Raw genomic sequence first — 23,916 nt, 5'->3', positions numbered from 1 at the left:
AATTTTGGAGTTATTAGTTAGTATAATATTATTTTTAATATTCATACACCTGTCAAGGTAGAAAGTATGTATGTCTATAGCAAGTTCTGTAAACCTTCTGTACTTTCTCATGAATAAATAAATTATTATTATTATTATTATTATAAATATACTTAAATATACTTAAACAATACACATCACTTCTAGCCCTAAAGTAAGCATACAGAGTAGCTTGTGTTATGGATAATAAGACAGTTGATATTATATTATTCATATTTATTTATATACTACATATTAATACTTATATAATGTATAAATACACTGGAGAAAACCCATGCTCATCACACAAATATTTTCCAGTTGTGGGAATCGAACCCACGGCCGTGGATGCTAAAAGCAGGGTCACTGCCCACTGCGCCACGCGGCCGTCAAAATTCATGAAAAGTCAAAATGTTAGATAACAATTAGTTTCACGTTTAGTACAGTAGCACTGTAACGACACAAAATGGACGACAGTGTTTTTACGTTTGAAAAATTTAAAAAATTATGATTTTTAAATTAACTTTTTATAAGAAATCCTTAATTTTTATTTATTAATATCGATATATTTCAAACCCTTATTCCATGTACCATTATTATTGTTTATATTAAATTTGATGAGTCAATTACCCTATTATTATTACCCTGACCTATTTAGTGGGAGAGCAACTTAGGCAATAATAACATTAATTAATGCCTTATCTATACATACAGACTAATATATGGCGGTATATGTACAGATTGTAATTACGGTTACAATCATGTTACAATAATAAAGATTTATGATAGAACTCCGTCAGACTAGCTTTTCTCAAGGATAGGCATAATTCAAATTTAACAGACTTGAAGAGACGTAAAATTATCCATGACTAGCTAACGCTGCGCGGTTTCACCCGCGTGGTTCCCGTTCCCGTAGGGATACGGGGATAAAAAATAGCCAATAGCCTTCCTCGATAAATGGGCTACACTGAAAGAATTTTTCAAATTGGACCAGTAGTTCCTGAGGTTAGCGCGTTCAATCAAACTTACAAACAAACAAACTCTTCAGCTTTATAATATTTAATATATAATATAGATATAGATTATATTTTTATTTGTTTATTATTCAACAAAAAACATATTTCAATAAAGCCTAACCATGGTTAGATAACAGTTGGTTTTTCTGTTCACTGGTTATTACTTGTACAAAAGTGAATAGCCGCTGAAAGTACATAATAGGAACCGTGGAGCATTTTTACAATTGATTACTTTCAAGTTAATTTTTCCGCGAGTAGCTTCATCTTCATCTGGTTAGTAACAACTTTTGGTAAACTACCCTCCTCCCAACTTGTCTTATTAACGAGGTTATTATAAGTTGTTATTAACTGGCTATTATTTTACTGTTGCTTAATTAATAGTTAGATAACCTAACAGTCACAATCTCCTACAAATTGTGTGGTACATTATCTCATTCTGACGGTCAAAAATTTACCACAATCAAGAATTTTCTTAAATATAAAAGTTGAGCGTCTCATCAAGATGAAGCTACTCACGGAAAATTAACTTGATAGTAATGAAATAAAAATGCTACACAGATCCTGGGCTAATACCCTATGGCACTGCCAAATAACGTGGCCTTTTATTATATAAAGGAATATATATAGGAATTTAAAAAACCAATCCAGCCAAGCCAGTACAACCTCACAAATACCTCTACATAATATAATTGTATTTAATAGAGTTTTTTTTTTATTTTGAATAAGCAAGCGCTTAGCTGCAATCATGCCTGATGGTAAGCGATGATGCAGCCTATGGTGGAACGCGCTTGCCTAGAAGATGCCTATTCACTCTTGACTTGAATTAAGGAGTGAATAGGGAGGGGAGGATGGTAGTTGTACGAGGCTTTGCGTTCATAGACTCCTCAACCTACGAAGAAACCACACTGAGGGAAGGCTTGACTGAAGACTGCGGGGACGGCCGAACCCCCCTGGAAATTGTCATCGGATCCTCTCTCCGGTCGTCAACCGGCACGATGAAAGCCATTCCAGGATTTTTCGCTAGTTTTCGTGAGTTAAAGAGTGTTGAGTGGGTCTGTAGAGTTGACTATAATTCTTGTGATCAGATAACTGTTTATGCAATGTACAATCGCATTGGTAAATGCATTTTAACATGAAATGGTTAAATTAAACTATAACTGATCTGAAGAATTCCATAATTCAGAGAGGGATAGATAGATCAACTGATACTGCTCAATTATTTTATCGAATGAATCCCTTGGTACTTACATAATATAAACAGTTGATCATTTCCTGTTATCCTTATTTTCATTGACATAACGTTCAATTTCCTCAGCGTTTCAACTGAACCATTGATTTTGCGAAGTTAATGAAAAATGCATGAAGATGGACGATATTGCTGCTGTATCCTGGTTTGATTCTTGTGGCGAGATAGGTCATATTTCTGTGAAATAACTAAATTCTAAAAAGATAATATGCTGAGATGGTTATATAAAAAACATACTAGGCATTGTGGACTTTTTTCAGACTGATCGCGTTTGGATCTTAGTAAGCGTCAAACTTATAGCCTGGTTTGACATTGACTTGCCAACACGCCGATCTATACACTAAGGTTTTGTATACTGCGCGGCTATTAATACCCTTCGTGTTCTTAGTGGACACGAAGCTTGGTGCATACTATACCTACCTTTGTAAATGCTTTGTTGATTCAATGAGTAGCCTTTGCGGCTGCGGATCCCGTGGTACTCGGTTCGAGTCCTGGGTTAATAAATATTGAGCTTTTCTTTCTTCTAAGAAAATTATAGTAAAATTCTCTGCCGTTAAAAACCTTACACAGAACATTATAATGTTATTAGAAGACGCCCGCAACTTCGTCCGCCCTTAGACCTTCTTAATCCGGCCCTATCGCAAAATCCTGTTTTAACTTGGACTTTAACTAACTATAAAGTACCTCCCTGCCAAATTTTATCTTTGTGCGTCAAGCAGTTTTTGAGATTTCATGGTGTCTTTCGCATTTTTATGATACTAGCTGACGCTGCGTGGTTTCACCCACGTGGTTCCCGTTCTCGTAAGAATACGGGGATAAAATATAGCCCATAGCCTTCCTTAATAAATGGGCTATCTAACACTGAAAGAGTTTTTCAAATCGGACCAGTGGTTCGTGAGATTAGCGCGATCAAACAAACTCTTCAGTTTTATATATTAGTATAGAATAAGTTGTTGAGCCTCCAAAAGTTTACTAACCATGTAAATAGATGTGTAAGTACTTTTATCGCTAACTCTGCCAACATGTAGTAGTTACCTACGCAACAAATCTGTGTCAATAGTGCGTGGGTCGGAAATATTACGGAGAGTTCCTTTTCTAGGTTATCAAACTTATGTTCTTCTTATGTTACTTTGTATGGTCCAAGTTAGAGAATGTTGTAAATCTATACTAATATTATAAAGAGGAAAGGTTTGATTGTATGTCTGTTTGTTTGTATTGAATAGGTATGCTCTAGAACTACTGTTCAAAATTATTTCAGTGTTGGGAAGATAAATTATCTCCGAGTGTATCTTCCCAACAGTTCCTAATATTATGTGTGTTAGAATGTATAATATTATGAAAGTAGTTTTACCGTCTACTACGTACTAGACCGGAACTAATCATCATTGTCTTGGCGGCAAAAATAGACATAGTAGCAATATTGAACGAGATTTGTTACAAAAGTCACCCTACGAGCTGTACCAAGTACACATAAAATTATGAGGTGATATAGATTACAGAAAACTGTGATGATAAACTTCTATTGTTTCTAATGCATAGATTAACAGAACAAATCAGGCATCGGGCAGATGGTCCTGATTTTAATTGAAAAACCATGGTCTGTAATATTTATATAGGAAAGTTTGAATATCTTAACCAAAAACGTCAAAAAAAATCAAAATGGATTTATTTCAAGAAGGCTGAGTTTACAAGCACTTTTGAAATGTCAAGGTTGGATATTTGTTCAAAATGTACCACCGGTTCGGAAAGCAGGTTCTGCTGAGAAGAGCCGGCAAGAAACTCAACAGTTGCTCTTCATACAGTAATAAAATTTACAATTGATAATGTACAATTTCTTATATGTTACTTACTTTACTTCCTGAGTGAAGGTGAAAGCTGGTCCAATGGCCTCCAAGCACTTTTATATTAAGGAAACTTGTTTAGCCTCATATTGAGTCTATAATTACACCGGCAGCCATAATTTTTACTAAACTTTTATTTTAATCTGGAACACAGTAATGCTGTTTGGTAGTAGAAGTAAGCTTAGAAGTAGTACTTTCTTAAACGAGCCCAGTTTCAAATAGCTCCACAACTATTAATACTTTCAACTCACAACTACTTTTTCGTGGTTTTAAATAGAAATACGTACGTCTAAGTTAAGCTTTAATGTGAAACTCTCGTGAATTACTCTTACTCTTATAAATTGGACCATACAACAAACACAGTGATAAAATATTGATTCCATATAACGTAATGGCCGTATTGACACACGAGGTATGTATGTTTGTACGACGCGGTTTGTGTTTAGTTAGTAAAGACTTCCCTCTGCGTTATGGAGCTATGTTATTTTACGTGGTGTATATGATAGGAACTAACTGTTAACGTCAAGTAGTTAGCTTACATGGATTTGGATCACGAGGTCCTGGGTTCGAACCCTGGGTTCCAAAAGATGATAATGTATTTTGGAACCCAGATACTGTCAAGTAGAGACTGGACAAATAGTCAACACGTCAAGTGTCAAAAGTGCTCGTAAACTAAGCCTACTTGATTTTTGAATTTTTTGATAATTAATGAATTTTAAATTTTGAATTTGGGTTACGAAATACTAAGCTTCTTTTCTTTCCAGAAATTTTCAGTGCAAATTTTCAGCCCGGGGTAGGGAATTAGTGTTAAGTACATTTAGTTTTGAATACTATTATAATTATGCTACTTAATGTTTTCAAGTAAATGTTTGGACGTAAATGCGTGATCAGAGTTTGATATTTGGCACCTATTTTAAATAATGCAGTTCTTATATAGTCCTATATCTTTAGATATATGACTATTACGGCAGATGAGAAAAATATTAATTGTATTAGATTGCGTCAAGAACATGCAGCCTTGCACTTCTTGTGTACTATAAGTCTACGGCGGTTGTTATTGCTAAGCAACTCATCTGAATTGACTTATTTGCGTCTTATTTGGCTTTATATTATATATTTAATCTAAGTGAGGGGCAACTAACTCCTATTTTTCCACTTGGTGCCGCCCTTTAATAAGCCCAGCACTTATCTACCGTATGTAGTTCCTAGCATTTACTCCACGTAAAATACCAAATTAAATATCGCGTGTCTCAAACGGCCTAGGAACACATCGTGAGGAAACCTGCATACCCTAGAACATTTTTAATTCTCTTTGTGTGTGAAGTCTGCCATTCCACATTGGGCAGCGAGGTGGATTATTGGCCTAATCCCTCTAATTCTGAGAGGAGACTCGAGCTCAACAGTGAGCCAAATAGGGGTCGATAACAACGACGACGATCTGCCGTAAGCCAAGCGTCCAACTACGCTACAGAAGACATCGAAAACATCTCAAATTCAAAATGGAACCAAAGAGCACTAAGACGGCTCGGTGCAGTGTTACAAGACGCTGAGTTCCGACCATTTGCAAGCTGTCAGTGCTGATGGATAACTAAGACGAATTGTGTTTCCGCTCGGTGAACACTGCTGCGAACATTGAACATCGACCTTGATAATATATTTTTATACGGCATGGCGCCCGAAACTGCGTCTTATCTCATAATCATCATCATCTCCTAGAAAATATCCTATCCGATAAACAGAGTGCTTTTTCCCATATTTCTAGGGTTATGGGAAATACTCCTCTTGGGAAATACTATGGGAATTACTTTTATTCTTTACCGAAAATTAATTAAAGATGTTCAAAGAATGTTGTTCTAAAATTAATATTTTCGTAGTAAATAAAAATTCTTTTGTAAAATAGATCTTAAAATGTGATCCTTAAATGCATCCTTATAATTATGGTAGCCAAACTTTAGAATTTTAAAATGCAAGGATAGTAAAAACGTGTATATAACACACGCCTTTATCTATGCTATGATGATGACGGATAGTCGGAATTATTTGAATTACTTTGTATGAACATAAAAAGATGATGATAAAACAAAATCAAGTTTTCATAAATCGTCGATTTGTTTGTCCGAGATCATCTCTGGAACAACTGAACTGATATTAATGAAAATAGAGAATCTTATTGAGCAACAAATAAACTATTTTTTTACTCCTGAACTATTATGGATACAGCGGGATTCGTGAAAAAATATTTATACACGGACAAAGTCGGGGATGTCTACTAGTTATTTATCAATCGTCGTTCGTTATCAACCCATATTCGGCTCACTGCTGAGCGCGAGTCTCCTCTTAGAATGAGAGGGGTAAGACCAATAGTCCACCACGCTGGCCCAATGCGGATTGGCAAACTTTACACACGCAGAGAATTAAGAAAATTCTCTGGTATGCAGGTTTCCTCACGATGTTTTCCTACACCGTTTGAGACACGTGATATATAATTTCTTAAAATGCACACAACTGAAAAGTTGGAGGTGCATGCCCCGGATCGGATTCGAACCCACACCCTCCGGAATCGAAGGCAGAGGTCATATCCACTGGGCTATCACGGCTATTACGCTATCATGGCTATTTATTTATCAATGTATAGTACAAATTCTTTGTCATTCGTGACAAAGAATAAAAGTTATGTAGGACATGTTGCAAAACTAAAAATTTTCAACTTGTTTCCATGTTCTCAGAGAACAGTGTGTCTCAACGCACCAACTTTCAACTCTCTTCGGAGATAGGAATGAGATTTGAATGCCAAATCCGCCTTTGATTATATCAATCGGATTACTTCCAGCGACTCTATATAGTGCTTGCTTGTAAACTAGATGTTCTATGAATACGCTGGCAAGTACGTAATACTCTATTTAGAATGTGCTATAGCAAAGTTTCACACAGCCTTCGAAATAATTCCACGAAACCTGCTTAACTTGATTTGTTAAGTGAATTTTTAATTAAGTTAAATATAACATACGATAGACGACACATAGCTCAGTGGATATGACCTCTGCCTACAATTCGGAGGGCGTAGGTTCGAATCCGGTCATAGGCTCCAACTTTTCAGTAATGAGCATTTTAATAAATTAAATATCACGTGTCTCAAACGGTGAAGGATAAACAACGTGAGGAAACCTGCATGCATACCTGAGAATTTTCTTAATTCTCTACGTTCTGTCAAGTCTGCTAATCCGGGCCAGTTTGGTGGACTAAGGCTTAAGACCTGTTCTGAGAGGAGACTCGTGTTTAACAGTGAGTAGAATATGGGTTGTTAATGATGAAATGTAATATATCAGCCGGTAGTGACTTTTCTGCATCCATGGCCGTGGGTTCGATTTCCACAACTGGAATACATGACTCAATTACACATGTGTCCAAGCGGACGACTACGCGGGTTGCGGGGCGCGGGGACTCCGCGCCGGCCCGTCGTGCCAGCGACCGACGCGCAAACACTTCGAAATTGACTCGCACGGACTGTGTGCGCATACATAATACATATTGTTGTTTGGTCTTTTATAAAATTAAAATAAAATTCACAAAGAGAACCAGTATTTATTTATATTATATTTACACCCATTAACACATCACTATTTTTGGTCCTTCGCCCTTCTAACTTTGTGGATTTGGAAACAAGCCATACGACAAACAAGAAAGGATTTCTGCAAATGGGAATACCTACAAGACACAGCTGTGAAGAATTACGAGAAGAGCACCGCGGAAACAAAGGACGAGGGACACGATACTGAGTGAGTTCGTTCCATTTTCCTTCTTATTTTTCCGTCTTCCTTGCGCCTTCCTTTCGATTTTTCAAAATTAGAATTTCTTCACACGCTTAAGCTAATTATTATTACGTATTAAACTTACATCTAATTCTTATAATAATCATAATCTTCATAGGTACTTAAATACTTTAATTGAGAATTATAATAATCGTTCATTATGCTCCAAGCTAAATTTTTTAATTAATTGCTTGCTTATTCATTCAATATTACACGTGGTTAACTATTTACACGTATTCAACTCGCTTCGACCGCTCGGCCGCTCGGACAAAAAACCGGTTCCTTATCGCTAGCGACGTAGTTCTCATACCTATCTTGCAGTCAATTAGCATCGTAATAATATAATATGAATGCATCAAATAGGTAACTACTCATCACGCGCGGCTTTTTAGCTGTTTTTCTATTAAGATAGACATATATTTAAGCTATATAGTAATAGTTTAGATTTTTATACACTACAGAATGCTTTTTAGTGTTTATAATTTTATATTTTACGCTTTTATAAATAATAAAACACTGTGATAGCTCTAAGCATAGTCAACACTAGCATTTAACATTTAAGAATTTAAATTTTAAATATTTTATGCACATCATTAGAGAACTTATATGGTTCTAGCTTTTAGCTTAGTTTTTATTTAGAGTATTGTTTTAAATACATTTTTCTAAATTATACCTATTAAGCTGCAGCAAGTAGTTAACATTTGTCGATTGATTACTTGAGTAAATAATTAATCGTTAAATTAATTTAAATTATCTTTAATTTGAGATTTTTTAATTTATTGTTTTTATACTTTTTTTTTATTCTAAAAATGGGTGATGCAAAAATAAAAGAATTGACAAAACTTCGCGGTAGTGTTAAGGGGAAGCTAACAATTTTTCAAAATTATTTAAACAGCTTTGATGATAGTAATCATGATGATTTAACTGAAAATCAAGTTAATGAGCTTGAGTGCCGGTTAAATAAAGTAGACAGCTTGCATGTTGAATTCGATAAATTTCAGACGGAACTCGAAATGTTATCAGAAGATCCAAGTCAACTATTTTCTGAGCGTGAGGAATTTGACCAAAAGTATTTTTCATTGGTAGCATCCGCAAGAACAATTATGAACAGGAGCAGACGTCAACTGCATCGGAGACTTTCTGTGTCCGAGACTAGTGAAGGGAGCGTAAGCAGAGATGGAGGGTTTCGAGATTTCGTTCGTTTACCTAAAATCTCCCTTCCCTTCTTCAATGGTGAAAAAATGGAAAATTGGCTGGAGTTCAGAGATACCTACCTGTCTCTAATTCATAATTGTTCAACCATTGGTAATATCAATAAATTTCACTATTTAAGAGCAGCATTAAAAGGCAGTGCCTTAACTGTAATACAAAGTCTTGAATTCACAGCAAAAAATTATGACGTTGCTTGGCAATTGCTTTCTAGTAGGTACCATAACGAACGCATTTTAGTAAATATACATGTTAACGCTTTATTAAATTTCACACAAATTCAAAAAGAGTCTGGTAAAATATTAAGAAATTTAGTCGATACCGTTAATCGAAATTTATGTGCATTAAATAGTTTAGGTCAACCCACCGATCATTGGGATACCTTAATAATACATTTAATGAGTAGAAAGTTAGACAGTGTCACCTTTCGTCACTGGGAGGAACACCGGAATTCAATAACGACTTCACCAACATTAAAACAATTTTTAACTTTTTTAACAAATCGAGCAGACTTGTTAGATACAATACAGTTGGAAGATACAAAAAGAGAAGATACATCACAATTAAATAATTTCACACAAAACACAAAAAACACAATTTACAACAAAACAAAAAACACAAAAAATGTAATTTCATGTCCTATGTGTAAACAAAATCATTTTTTATTTAGCTGTGCGGAATTTCGAAAGTTAAGTGTTAATACACGGTTAGAAAAAGTAAAAGATTTCGCAGTCTGTAAAAATTGCTTACGGCCTGGACACAAAGACAGATTCTGTCGATTAACTCACTGCAAATATTGTAATTTGAAGCACAGTAGTCTTCTACACAAAGATACTGAACAGGAAACTGTCGTAGCTTTGTCGTCGTCTATAACAGCTAGTGACAAGCCTCTTACATTACTTTCCACAGCCTTGGTGAACGTGGTCGGCGTGGACGGCAGATTGCACACCGCACGCGCTCTTCTCGACAATGGTGCTACTGCGCACTATGTCACACAACACCTCTGTGAGAAGCTGGGTTTGGCACGAAAAAACGTAAGCTCCACTGTGACAGGTATTAATAATCAATTATCCTACAGTGCAGAGTCTTGCACCTTACCCATCGAGTCATATTCGGGGGATTACAAGGTTACTCTAGAGTGTCACGTATTGCCTCAGATAACCAACACATTGCCGCCTTGCAACATAAATAGAAGGTCTTTAAAAATACCTTCTCATATTCAGCTAGCCGATCCATCATTCCACATTTCGTCAACCATTGACATCTTGATTGGAGCTGATGTCTTCTGGGACGTGATGTGTTCAGATTTCATCGATCTCGGTAAGCAATGCCCAAAATTGCAAAAAACGAAACTTGGTTGGCTTGTATCAGGCACAATCAAGGCACACACAAAATTACACACAAACAACGCACATCATTCGTCTTGCTTTTTTACTCAGCGCGATGATGCCTTGCTAACACGATTTTGGGAAATAGAATCAGTTTCGTCTAAGTATAACTTAACACTAGAAGAGCAGGCGTGTGAGAAGAGTTTCGCAGAGAATACTCGACGCGACATAAATGGTCAATTTATAGTCACTATACCCTTAAAAGAGTCGCCCGATATTCTCGGCGATAACTACTTCTCAGCACGAAATAGATTACTAGCGCTTGAGCGTAGATTTAACCGCGATACTCTTTTAAAAAAGAGATACTTAGATTTTCTAAAAGAATATAAAAATTTAGGTCACATGAGTGAATCATCAAAATCTACTGAACCTATTTCACAAAACCGGTACTACATTCCACATTTTCCTATTATTCGGGAAAACTCAACAACGACGAAACTTCGCGTAGTTTTTAATGCCTCTGCGTCATATAAGGGGAAGACCTTTAATGACATTCAAATGGTAGGTCCTGTTGTCCAAGACGACTTACTTTCAATTTTATTAAGATTTCGTCAACACAAATACGTTGTTTCGGGAGACATTGAAAAAATGTACAGGGCAATTTTAGTCGAGCCATCACAACGTTCACTTCAACAAATTTTATTTCGATTTGATACAAGTGAACACATCAGAACATTTACGTTAAACACTGTTACTTACGGTACAGCATCTGCACCGTACCTAGCTACTAAATGCTTAGTTTCGTTGGCAGAGCAATGTTCAGATCCTATTGCAAAAACAGCTATTGCTAGGGACTTCTATGTAGATGACTTTCTTAGCGGTGGCGATTCTATAGAATCAGTCATTGAACTTTGCAAACATGTTAATAAGACCTTACTGTCAGCGCAATTTAGGCTACGTAAATGGCAATCAAACAATTCCGAAGTTTTAAAATCATTAGTTAAAGATAACTCGCTTGAACATAATATTACTGTAAACAAAACTTTAAATCTAGATGAAACTTTACCTTGCAGAACACTTGGGCTTCAATGGGATTGTAATTCAGATAATTTATTATTTACAATAACTTTAAATACTCAAACAAAAAAAATCACTAAACGTAAAATTTTATCTTTAATAAGTCAAATATTTGATCCCCTTGGCCTTTTAGGACCTTGCACTGTTCAAGCTAAAATGCTCATGCAAAAACTTTGGATTGATAAATGCGGTTGGGATGATGAAGTGTCAAAAGAAACACAGAATATTTTTTTAAATTTTATAGATTCTCTTGATTCTCTTAAATCACTTCGTATTCCACGTTGGGTCTGTAATAACAACATAAATTTATTAGAATTGCATACCTTTTCAGACGCATCAGAGCGCGCTTACGGAACGTGTATCTACGTAAGAACGGTCGACGCAAACGGCACTGTACATATTCGCCTTCTAGCTTCTAGAAATAAAGTGGCACCTCTAAAACCTACCACAATACCCAGACTGGAGCTTTGTGGTGCGGTTTTAGCCACAAGACTTCATGCTAAAGTGATTTCATCACTGACACTTAAGGTACATAATTCTTATTTTTGGACTGATTCCACTATCGTGTTGGCATGGCTCAAAACTCAGTCAAATCAGTTAAAAACGTTCGTACGAACTCGAGTGGGTGAGGTTCAGGACAGCACCGCGGGTCACAGGTGGAGCTACGTTCCATCAAAAGAAAATCCTGCTGACTTAGTTTCTCGTGGAGTTGTAGCGAACAGCATTAGCTTATGCAAACTATGGTGGTCTGGTCCAGATTTTCTTAAGTCTAAAAATATACAATTTCCAGTAATACCAAACACACAGTCGTTTACATCAAATATACAAACACATACACAATTAGAATTTTTATTACACACCACAGTTACACAAATTACCAACACAAACTTTATACATGAATTCACACAAAAACATTCGAATTACACACATTTAATTAGATCATTTGCATATTTACAGAGATTTATATACAATTGTAAAAATCCTAATACTAAATTTACAAAATCTTTATCTACAATAGAGATAGAAAATTCTGAAAATTATATATTACAATTTGTTCAACAAATTATGTTTGCTGAGGAATACATATTATTAACGGCAAATAAGCCTCTTCCTAAAAACAACAGGCTAAAATCATTAACTCCATTCATGGACTCAAATAATTTAATAAGAGTTGGTGGTCGTCTAAGCAATTCTTGTTATACATTTGATGTCAAACACCCAATTTTATTATGCAGCAAACATAATTTGACACAAATAATTTTTCAAAAAGAACACATAAAACTCATGCATGCCGGACCTCAGCTTCTATTGTCTCATATTAGACAAAAATATTGGCCACTGGGGGGGAGGAACCTTGCTAGACGCGTCGTGCATAGCTGCGTACGTTGCTTTAGATTTAAACCTAAACCATTACAACCCATCATGGGTGACCTACCCAAAGATAGAACACAGTTAGAGTATCCCTATTTACATTGCGGTGTTGACTATGCCGGGCCAATTTTGATCGCCAATCGTAAGGGTAGGGGTGCAAAATTGACCAAAGCTTATATAAGCGTTTTTGTCTGCTTTGCAGTTAAGGCTGTACACTTGGAGCTCGTCACAGACCTTACTAAAGAGGCCTTCCTCGCTGCATTCTTTAGGTTTATCAGTCGCCATGGAAAGCCATTGACTGTGACGTCAGATAACTCCACAACGTTCCTTGGAGCCAGTAACGATATATCCAACTTTTTCACACATCTGTCCGAAGACATTAAAGCTGATTTGAGTACCCATGGAATTAATTTTAAAACCATACCTCCTTATACTCCTCATATGGGCGGACTATGGGAGAGCGCGGTCAAATCGGTAAAGCATCATTTAAAGCGGATTTTAAATTTAACACACTTAACCTATGAGGAGATGGCAACATGCCTTGCTCAAATTGAAGCTATCCTTAATTCCAGACCGCTGACACCTCTTTCTTCCGATCCTTCAGACCTCTCATGTTTAACTCCAGCTCACTTTCTAATTGGACGACCACTTTTATCTGTTCCTCGTCCTCCTGTCAGCGACGCCAAGCTCAGCGCCTTGGACCGCTACCAGAGGATTGAGAAGCTGAAGCAACACTTCTGGGATCGGTTCTCAATAGAATATATATCTCTTCTTCAGCAACGTACCCGATGGCAGTCAGCGAGTCCGGATTTGCAGCTGGGCAGCTTGGTTCTTATTAAGGAAAGGGGCCAGCCGCCTCTTCTGTGGTTGCTCGGACGAATAGTCAAGTTGCACTCGGGCAGAGACGGAGTTTCGCGAGTAGCCGAGATCCAGACCAGGAGAGGCCTAATCACTCGGGCCTATAATAACATCTGCCCACTGCCTATTTGACAGCCTCGGCTTGGGCGGGCAGGATGTCCAAGCGGACGACTACGCGGGTTGCGGGGCGCGGGGACTCCGCGCCGGCCCGTCGTGCCAGCGACCGACGCGCAAACACTTCGAAATTGACTCGCACGGACTGTGTGCGCATACATAATACATATTGTTGTTTGGTCTTTTATAAAATTAAAATAAAATTCACAAAGAGAACCAGTATTTATTTATATTATATTTACACCCATTAACACATCACTAACATGATTTTCAGCTCCAGCTATCTGTTAGTGAAATTGCCCACATACCATTTCAGAAATAAGCCAGAAAAAACGGACAGAAAATTTGTTTTTTAAATTAAGTCACGTTTTACTGAAAATCTGTTAAAATTATGAATGTACGAGTACACCTAAATATTTGTAAAAATTGTGTTTATATAGAACTTTTTTGCAATGTACATAAAACATTTCATTTAAATCAAAACTACAAAACCATTGACTCGAGATCTCGTTCATCACAGAAAAATGAAAGCGTTCACAGTTTAGATATGAACATTTTAATATAGTAAGACAAATACCCCGGGGCACCACAATTTTAATATTTTTGTCTCAACACGACGTCGTCGCCTCAAATCCGGCGCGCTGTCAAACCGAGCGGTGATACAATGCAAGCATTATTCAAGAGATACTCTACAAAAGATATTCTTCCTTCGAGATGAGCATGAATATATCGAGATATACCAGCACAAACAGTGCTATCTCGACTGTGTTTGTTTGCAAAGATATTGTTTTTGTGGTAGAATCAAGCGAGACTAACATTTTGACCTGACAATGGATGGATGTTTGGATGTTTGGATGTAAGTTACTCTGTAACGCCGCTACTGAAGTGATTTAGCTGAAATTTGGAATGGAAATAGATTTTACTCTGGATTAACACATAGGCTACTTTTTATCCCGAAAAAATCCATGGTTTCCCGAGATTATTGCGAAAACTGATATGAATGTTTGTTACTCTTTCACGCCTCAACTATTGAAAAAATTTTAGAAAAACGAACATTTTCTTTTGAAAAATGCTATCATTCCATCAGTCTTTTTTCGTTGTTACGTTCAACTATCGTTAGTAAACCGACTTTACAGACAACTGTTTTTTTTTTAAATTATAGGAAATAGTAAGTCTGAGACGGTTATGACGTCATAACCGTCTCAGACTTACTACTTACTCGATCTTGTGTTGGCTCGTGCCTACGCTAGGTGGCGGGACTTGTTTCCGTTAACAGTAGGAATTATTAAGTGGAGACCATCGGGCTGGAGCGACTTGTGATATAAGGCGCTCGCCGTAAGGTCGTCGTCAGTGGTCTCGGCGTTCGACCCGTCTACAACTTTTGCTGTGTATTGTGTAATCCTTCATAGGTTATTTGGGATAGGACAGGCGGGGAGAATGGTTTATGCAGTGAATGGTGAGTATTGGCATGTCGAAAGGGATCACTTAAACCTGCACCCGGAGTCACAAGCCTCTGGAACTGCTCAAGATATTCTCTGTCATTCTAAGGTCTTATTTGGGTTAGATACAGTTTGAATTTTTAATTAAGTTGTCCTGACAAATAGTGTGAATTAGAACTTTTGTTCGACATTTTCTTATTTTTGTAATCCACTTTTGGGTCTACTAAAAATATTATAAAAAAAAAACTGTAACGCTGTTCTATAACGATGTTTTATTATTAGACCAGTGGATAGCCTATGTGGCAAAAATCACGAGGTCCTGAGTTCAAGTACCTACTAGGGCAGGCTATGAATTTCTGAATTATTTTTTTAAAAATTCTCAGCTGAGACCTGGTAAATTGTACAACAACGATAAAAGTTACAACGCTTAGTTTTGGAGTTCTTGTAAAGCCATCGTTCCCGGTCTTCATCAATAATATCTGAGAGTCATAGTGCCCGCCAACTAGCATCAGAGCACTGTGGTGGGTCTAAGCTGTACATTCCCTGTCCTATAAAAAGGGTGACCTGATCCTCCAGGGCCTATAATGATTTGTTAAGCTGATAATTTGAAAAAAAAATCTAATTACAAACATTTTGTAGGTCACCAGTTTGAAAGATAGTCTGTGACGTACAGTGATGATTTATGCAAACAAAGCCGGGGTATTCGAATATTATGCGGTTATAAATTTGTGTATAAATGAGGATTTTGAAACAAAAGCGCAGAGCACGGTATGCATGAGATGTGGAGTCGGCAAACGATTTAGTACGGTTAGCAGAAAAGTTAATATAATTACTTTTAATTTAATTGTTAGCGTTCGTGTTGTTATATTATTTTTTTTAATATACAAATAATATTGGATGACGGGCATAATCTGACCAGATTTGTGAATAATCGCGTATAATAACCAAACAAGATTTAATTTATTATTACAATTCAAATTTTAATTTTATTTATTTTATTGCACAAAATTGAAACAAATACGAGGACAAAGAAAATAATAGAAAACATAATATACAAGTATGTGCAAAGGCAGACTTATCGTATTTTTTTAATTTTGTTTTTTTTTCTTTTTTTACTATGAGAGTAATAAGTTACTGGGCAATAAAAAGTAAATGCTAATGCATTTTATAAAGTGAATCACTATGAAAAATATTAGTCGATCACCAAATGGTGCAGTGAGTAGTGGTACTGATTTCTGAATCCAAGGTCGTTGGTTCGATTACCATGACTGTAAAATATGACAATATTATGCAATATAATGCGCTCCTTAATATCGTCAACTAGTATCCTTATTCTGTCTATTCCACTCCATTCTATATTCCACTTATAAATACTTTCGTAGTTACTTAATAAAGTTAACAATAATTTGATTCAAATTCTGTGACAATAAATACTCATTTAGAATGAATTAATATTCAACAAAATAAGCCCATGATCAAAAACATCAAATTTGTTTGAATATTCCGAAATATTCACACAATTTAAATATTGATGTGAAACATCTATAGCCGCACGTAAAACCGATTTCAGGCGTGGCGACGTCGCCACACTATATGATGCTATATATATATATATACAGTTTATATGCACTAGTGTGTACGGTGTGGCGACGCGTCGCCATGCGCAATCTACTGCGCGATTCTCTCCCACTCGATCTGATGTTAAGCCATCTCTCTCTCTACACTGAGCTCGGATACCTATAGTGTATACTCCGTAGTGTATACAGTGTTTACTACAGTACACATAACCTGTGTTTTACTTGAAAACAAATTATTTTTCTGATAATAAAATATCTGACCTTGATAATTTAGAGAGTGAGATGTTTCACATCTGCCAGGCGGTCCCGTGACGGCTCACTTTTTTTTATGCCACTTGTAACGGACGAAACAAAACACAGAAATAATCGGCGAAAATCAACTCTTCGGGACGTATATCGTTGCAAGGGATGTTGACAGTTGGGTAATTCGTAACGAACTGAACGGTTTAAATATCTGTCAAAACTGACAGTTACCCTTGAGCGTTATACGTTCCGTTATTTGCTCGGCCAGTTTATTTTATTAAATACATACAATAAGGTCGGGATTTTCTTTATAAATATAATAATAATTTGCGTCGCTAACACCACTATTCCGCGAAACGTTAATTTTATTTCTAAAATTTTTTTTGCTGTCATTGAAAATGTGTTAAATTTTTTTGCTGTCCGTACAGTATAACGTTACAAAGTATTCAGTGTGAATATTTCAGCGCATAATTACAGTTTCTTTCAGTACGACGTCGCTTAATTCGAATCCGCTTAGTAGACTGTCGCTTTTTTACGGTTGATGCAGATATAGATTTTAGTTTGCCATTAATTTTATTTTTAACTGACTTGAATAAATTTCTACTTTGTTAGATACTTTGGGAATATAAGGACTTAAAATGGTATTGTTTTACGCTTTTGTAATTTGCAAAAGTGTGTAAAAGCTTAAAATAATACTTAAAATTCAGTTCATCAGTTGGTCTGACTAATTCACTATTTTCGTTTTTATTATCAACCTATTAAAACAAACATCAAATCAATTGACAAAATGTCATTTACCTACTGTGTGATATCCCTTAATAAACACGGGATGACATTTGTTACAAAGAATTTCAATTTCGTATTTGTCAACTAGCATACGTCAAATAGGCACATGCATAATATACATACATACATACATACATACGGCACATAGTTCGAAGAGTCGATGGCCGTTGGGGTCCCAAGGTGCTGGAATGGCGACCCCGCACTAGAAAGCGCAGTGTTGGTCGACCCCCCACTAGGTGGACTGACGACATCAAGCGAGTCGCAGGTATTCGCTGGATGCAGATGGTTCAGTATCGTGATGTTTGGAAGTCCCTACAAAAGGTCTATGACATGATGATGATGATGATACGTCAAAGATTTAACATTTAGATGTCATAATAAAACACAAACATACAACATTTAAAACGGACTTTAAGTCTTTTAAATCAAACATACAGATTTATAGTCCCATTCATATTATTTAAACTTATTCAATCGCTTAGTATTATTTAAAGTATTACTTCGCAATTTTAATTTAGGTAACATGTAGGGATGTCACGTAATTTTGTAACAATATGTTCATTTCTATGTGTCTCTGTCTAGCATAATACTATAGATAGAGAGAGTTAGAGACACTGTCGAGTCACAAAACATCATTACAGATAGCGCTACTGATATTTTAAGGTATAGATTTATTGTTTAATACAATTATATCCAACAAATCTCGCTCAATTTCGGACAAAAGACATAATTCACAGTAATAGACATTCGTCTTGTTCTTTAGTCAGCAGTAAAAAGATCTACTTAGCTTAAAAGCTTAATTTCTTTAGCTTGAAAGCTTAATTAAGAAAAGTATGGCGGACTCGTTTCATTTATTATTAAATTATACGCTTTCTTTCTAACCGACCTATAGAATGAGGTAAGTAAAGGAACATAACTATATATTTATATTCGTATATACAAAATCAAGCCGTGATAGCCCAGTGGATATGACCTCTGCCTCCGATTCCGGAGGGTGTGGATTCGATTCCGGTCCGGGGCATGCACTTCCAAATTTTCAGTTGTGTGCATTTTAAGACATTAAATATCACGTGTCTTAAACGATGAAGCAAAACATCGCGATGAAACCTGCATACCAGAAAATTTTCTCAATTCTCTGCGTGTGTGAAGTGTCCCCATTCGCATTGGGCCAGCGTGGTGGACTATTGGCCTAACCCCTCTCATTCTGAGAGGAGACTCGACCTCAGTAGTGAGCCGAATATGGGTTGATAACTACGATACAAAATCAAACTTCTTTGTCGTGTCTGTCTGTCTGTTAGCGATAAACTTGAAACAGCTAAACGGATTTTCATGCGTGCACCAATATAGAGTTATTCACGAGGAAAGTTTACACTCGAACCCATCACTGAATACCATCGAAATCGGATTAGTAATTTTGGACATAAATGGCGACGATGATTTTTTCATAAATATCCCCTCACCCCAAATGCATATCCATACCATCTCTGTACCGTTGTAAGTAAAAAATGGCATCTGTCTAAAAATAACTCTACCGGCAAAATCCAAAAGCCAAACGACATAACACAATTAATTAGTTCTACTTTAATTAAGTCGGTGAAGGAATTATTGCATAATTGAATTATTCTCAGCAAATTCAGAGCGACGGACACAATAGGGACAATTTTCAATTTAATTTTGTGTTAATGAAAATATTTTTATTGCTGTCGGCAGCTTGTACTAATTTAGTTTACGCGTAAACACCAACTAAATATATACTTAAATAAAATATAAATAAAATAAAAAACCCTTTTATTCGCGCATAAGTAAATGATACATAGTGAACTTATAGTAGATATTATGTATAACTAGGTTAATAAAATTGCACATTATTTTGTTACAAAACGAAAAAGAGTGCCATTTTTAAATTTAATTTAAAGTTACTTTAATTTAAATAAAATTTTACAAAATTAATGCCAACTCCTCTATTTGAGGGTGAAGGCTTTCTCCAGAGATGACCAGTATATCTGTGACTGTTTTCCTCCACGGTTTTCTTACCGTCCCTTCAATGTCGTCTGCCCATCTACTTCTAGGTCTTCCTCTTTTTCTAATACCTACAGGTCCTGTCCATGCCGTCAGCCGAGAAGTCGTATGGTTTGGCAGTGCCCACGTACAAATTATGATAATATATTATATCCTAATTTGTATCTTACCTAAATTTACACATATACCTGAACAGTTCTCAAACAAACCTACAACCCTTTATCCTTTTACCCCGTCAATAGCCCATTAGTAAGTTGTTTGCACTTACACAATTCTCATACGTAATTTCAACGCCAAAACGCTGAAATATACGAGTGTGTACTACAAAATTCAGACTCCAAAAGTTCGGTCATTTCGTGTTACTGCGCCATAAGTGGTCGGAGGTTTTCAAAGTTCCGCTAAAATGTTCGGAAACTGGGATACTTCTTGCTGTGACTTGCGCAAAGTTTATCGCGGTCTTATAAAACGGATGTCTTTTTACTATTTTGTCGGTGAAATTGTTCTAAGATGAAGACGTCTGAAATCATCATCAGCTTTTTTTTTTATTCTTTACAAGTTAGTCCTTGACTACAATCTCACCTGATGGTAAATGATGATGCAGTCTAAGATGGAAGCGGGCTAACTTGTTAGGAGGAGGATGAAAATCCACACCCCTTTTTGGTTTCTATACGACATCGTACCGGAACGCTAAATAGCTTGGCGGTACGTCTTTGCCGGTAGAGTGGTAACTAGCCACGGCCGAAGCTTCCCACCAGCCATAGCTTAGCTTTTACTGACCCACACTTTTTAATCTACTTTAAAAAAACAGGAGGTTCGTACAATTGTAGACTAGCGGACGCTTGCGATTTCGTCCGCGTGGAATTCAGTTTTTCACAAATCCCGCGGGAACCATGAATTTTCTCGGGTTGAAAAGTAGCGTATGTTAATCCAGAGTAAAATCAATTTCCTTTCCAAGTTTCACACAAACTGCTTCAGCAGCGCAAAAGAAGAACAAACATACATACTTATAGCTTACACACACAAACTTTCGCATTTATAATATTAGTGTGAACCACGTTGTTGGAAGGCTACAATGCCAGAAACAGATACATAAATACATAGTTCATTTACCACAATACTGGATGAACTCGGGAACGATGACTTCTTCTGGGCTGAAAAGTAGCATAAATTAGACTACAAGCCATTGAAAAAAAAATTACATGTGACATGAATAACGCTTAGAAGGCTGTTACTATATCAGAAAATACCTCTGAGCAATTGGAGGTATATACACGAGTGACTCGCGACTTGTGAGTACTCGCGTACTCACCTGTACCGCTCAGAAGTGACGACATAGTGCTCAGAGTTATTTTCTGATAATATAGTAACAGCCTTAGCGTTATTCACATTGGTTCATTTCACAGGTATTTTCTTTTGAAGGCTTGTAGTGTATATGTGTTAATCCAGAGTAAAATCAATTTCCATTCCAAGTTTCAGCAAAAATGGCTTCAGCAGCGCAAAAGAAGAACAAACATACACACTTACAGCTTACAGACACACACAGATCAATTATTGTATAGGACCTGCCTCGCTAGACGTTACTTTTCTGTCAAAGTATATGATCAACGATCTAATGCGATTATAAAAACTGTCTCTATAGTATCGATGTTAAATAGTTGTAATCGTGTTCGTCGGTTAAAGAGCTCCGTAAAAATACCCTTTTGTGTAATTGAATTGTGTAAAAAACGGGCAAAAACTTCTAGTTTAGTATAAGATATATACCAAATCTAAGCTCGTTTTCTTCTGAAAATTACAGACAATTTTGTTCGTGACTATGAGTACGATACAGGTCCTTCTATAATTGGTCTGAGCATACACACAAATTTTGGCCTTAATTATTTAATATATTAGTGAAACCACGTTGTTGGAAGGCTACAATGCCAGAAACAGACACATAAATACATAGTTCACTTACCACAATACTCTTTTGCGTCGTAGTTCCAAACATAAGTTGCACGTGGACGTCATGTACATAAAGTACTATGTTTATAATACTTGTGGTCGGGCTCCATAACTCCAGTACGTATATAGCGAAGGAATTCTAGCTTAGACAGGAATTTGCTGAGAGGCTGGCTGCCGGTGACATGCTATTAAATGCTTTGGGTAATCGCAGCATGACCTACATTTTGTACTCTATGCGTTTATTGAAATATTAAACATCATAAAGATAAAATTCTCATGTCATAGTTAAAGTTAAACTCAAAATTCATTTATTTTAAATAGGTGTACAAGCACTTTCAAAACGTGAGGGTACCAGTATTATTAAATAACCAGCGGATTATTAATTAGTCGAAAACTGAAAATTAAAATTACGAGGATTCCAAAGCGCCTTGGTCCACCTTGCTAGTTGCCATAATTTGAACGATTTTTATGAAGTTTCTCGTGTATATTACAGTAATATATCTTCTATATATATAAAAATGAATTGCTGTACGTTAGTCTCGCTAAAACTCAGGAACGGCTGGATGGATTTATCTTATCTTGGTCTTGAAATGTTTGTGGAGTTATAGGGAAGGTTTAAAAGGTGAGAAAAATTAGAATAGTTGCCGGGAAAACCACAAAAACAACCCATTACTATTTCCCATACAAATGTTTAAGAGTCAAGCGGTAGGGGTAGGGTAGGGTAGGGTGGGGGTAGGGTAGGGGTAGGGTAGGGGTAGGGTAGGGGTAGGGTAGGGGTAGAGGTATAGAAGGATAGAGTAGGGATAGAGAATAAGTGCACTTATGTCAAAACGAAGCTTGACCGGGTCCGCTATTAATATAAATAAAAATATAATATAAATATACCCTACGGATATGTTTGAGCCGTGATAGTCTAGTGGATATGACCTCTGCCTCCGATTCCGGAGGGCGTCGGTTTGAATCCGGTCTGGGGCATGCACCTCCAACTTTTCAGTTGTGTGCATTTTAAGAAATTAAATATCACGTGTCTCAAACGGTGAAGGAAAAACATCGTGAGGAAACCTGCATACCAGAGAATTTTCTAAATTCTCTGCGTGTGTGAAGTCTGCCAATTCGCATTAGGCTAGCGTGGTGGACTATTGGCCTAACCCCTCTCATTCTGAGAGGAGACTCGCGCTCAGCAGTGAGCCGATTGTGGGTTGATAATGATGATGATGATGATGTTTCTTTCCGAGAAGTTATCATTAAAAAACTTTCAGATTGGAGTTAGTTCCGTTACCCTCGGAGAGTACGTTAATACCGGAATTCCTTGGTGTAGAAAATCCTGAATCACGGAAGTTATGTGTTGAACAATAGATTGTAGTTTTAAAGTTACACAAACCAATACTCATGTATAAATAAGAATAAATTCTCCCCACAAACTAATACGTGTAACTGTTTACTTATCACACTAAAATCACAAAGTATTATAAACACCTTGAAAGATCGAAGATGGATGTTAGTAAGGAAAAGCAAATGGTCGACGGTATTGAAAAATGGACTATCCGAGCTAGAAAGAGATGTGTAAACGAAAAATAAACTAAAATTATCAATATGGTCTATATGACTCACATTGAGTGGAATATAATATAATTAAATAAATACCTTGAAGTATTAAATTTTGTAGATGCTTTTCCTATAGTAGAAAGATTACCTTGATGCCAGTAGTGGTAGATATATCAAAAAAGTTCTCATTCGTATAGAGAAATCAGTATGCAGGGAACGGTGAATACGTTTAATTTAATTGCTAAACGGAAGACATAGTTTGCTGCCGTCGAGTTAGCGTTATCTATAAGGTCAAGAGTAAACTTCGTATAACAATCTACTTAGTACGAATGTACAACTCGCTAGTCATGATAGTTTTCTATCATCGAGTTATGTTTGAGTAAAATAATTTCTTACCTATACTGTCATTTTAAACTCGGAATTAAACTCGACAATTAATTATTAATTGTAGTATATCCTATTGGAATCTGTGTTTACTG

The 23,916-nt window shown here is 36.4% G+C and overlaps 2 protein-coding genes across 16 annotated transcripts in view; both read left to right on the top strand.

The window, feature by feature from the left end:
* The window catches only part of LOC112048758 (synaptotagmin-7), a 387,831-nt gene that overhangs the window by 45,186 nt on the left and 318,729 nt on the right, over positions 1–23,916 (top strand). The window lies entirely within an intron of this gene.
* Positions 7,529–14,097, top strand: LOC128198325 (uncharacterized). Of its 15 annotated transcripts, none has more exons than XR_008251047.1 (4): positions 7,529–7,897; positions 10,049–10,173; positions 11,876–12,072; positions 13,118–14,097. XR_008251047.1 is itself a non-coding variant. In XM_052883094.1 (4 exons), the coding sequence occupies exons 1-4, from the start codon at positions 8,740–8,742 to the stop codon at positions 13,903–13,905; spliced, it is 1,941 nt and encodes a 646-aa protein (XP_052739054.1). In that variant the 5' UTR covers positions 7,957–8,739; the 3' UTR covers positions 13,906–14,097. The 15 variants fall into 15 exon arrangements, 8 of the variants coding, with proteins under 8 accessions (XP_052739054.1, XP_052739056.1, XP_052739060.1 ...); XR_008251046.1 differs by having other exon boundaries at positions 7,529–7,901; XR_008251044.1 differs by having other exon boundaries at positions 7,531–7,897; positions 10,049–10,192.

This window comes from Bicyclus anynana, chromosome 8, assembly GCF_947172395.1.
Source record: "Bicyclus anynana chromosome 8, ilBicAnyn1.1, whole genome shotgun sequence".
NCBI lineage: Eukaryota > Metazoa > Arthropoda > Insecta > Lepidoptera > Nymphalidae > Bicyclus > Bicyclus anynana.
The sequence above is the reverse complement of the archived record's forward strand: the minus strand, read 5'-3'. Positions and strand labels throughout refer to the sequence as shown.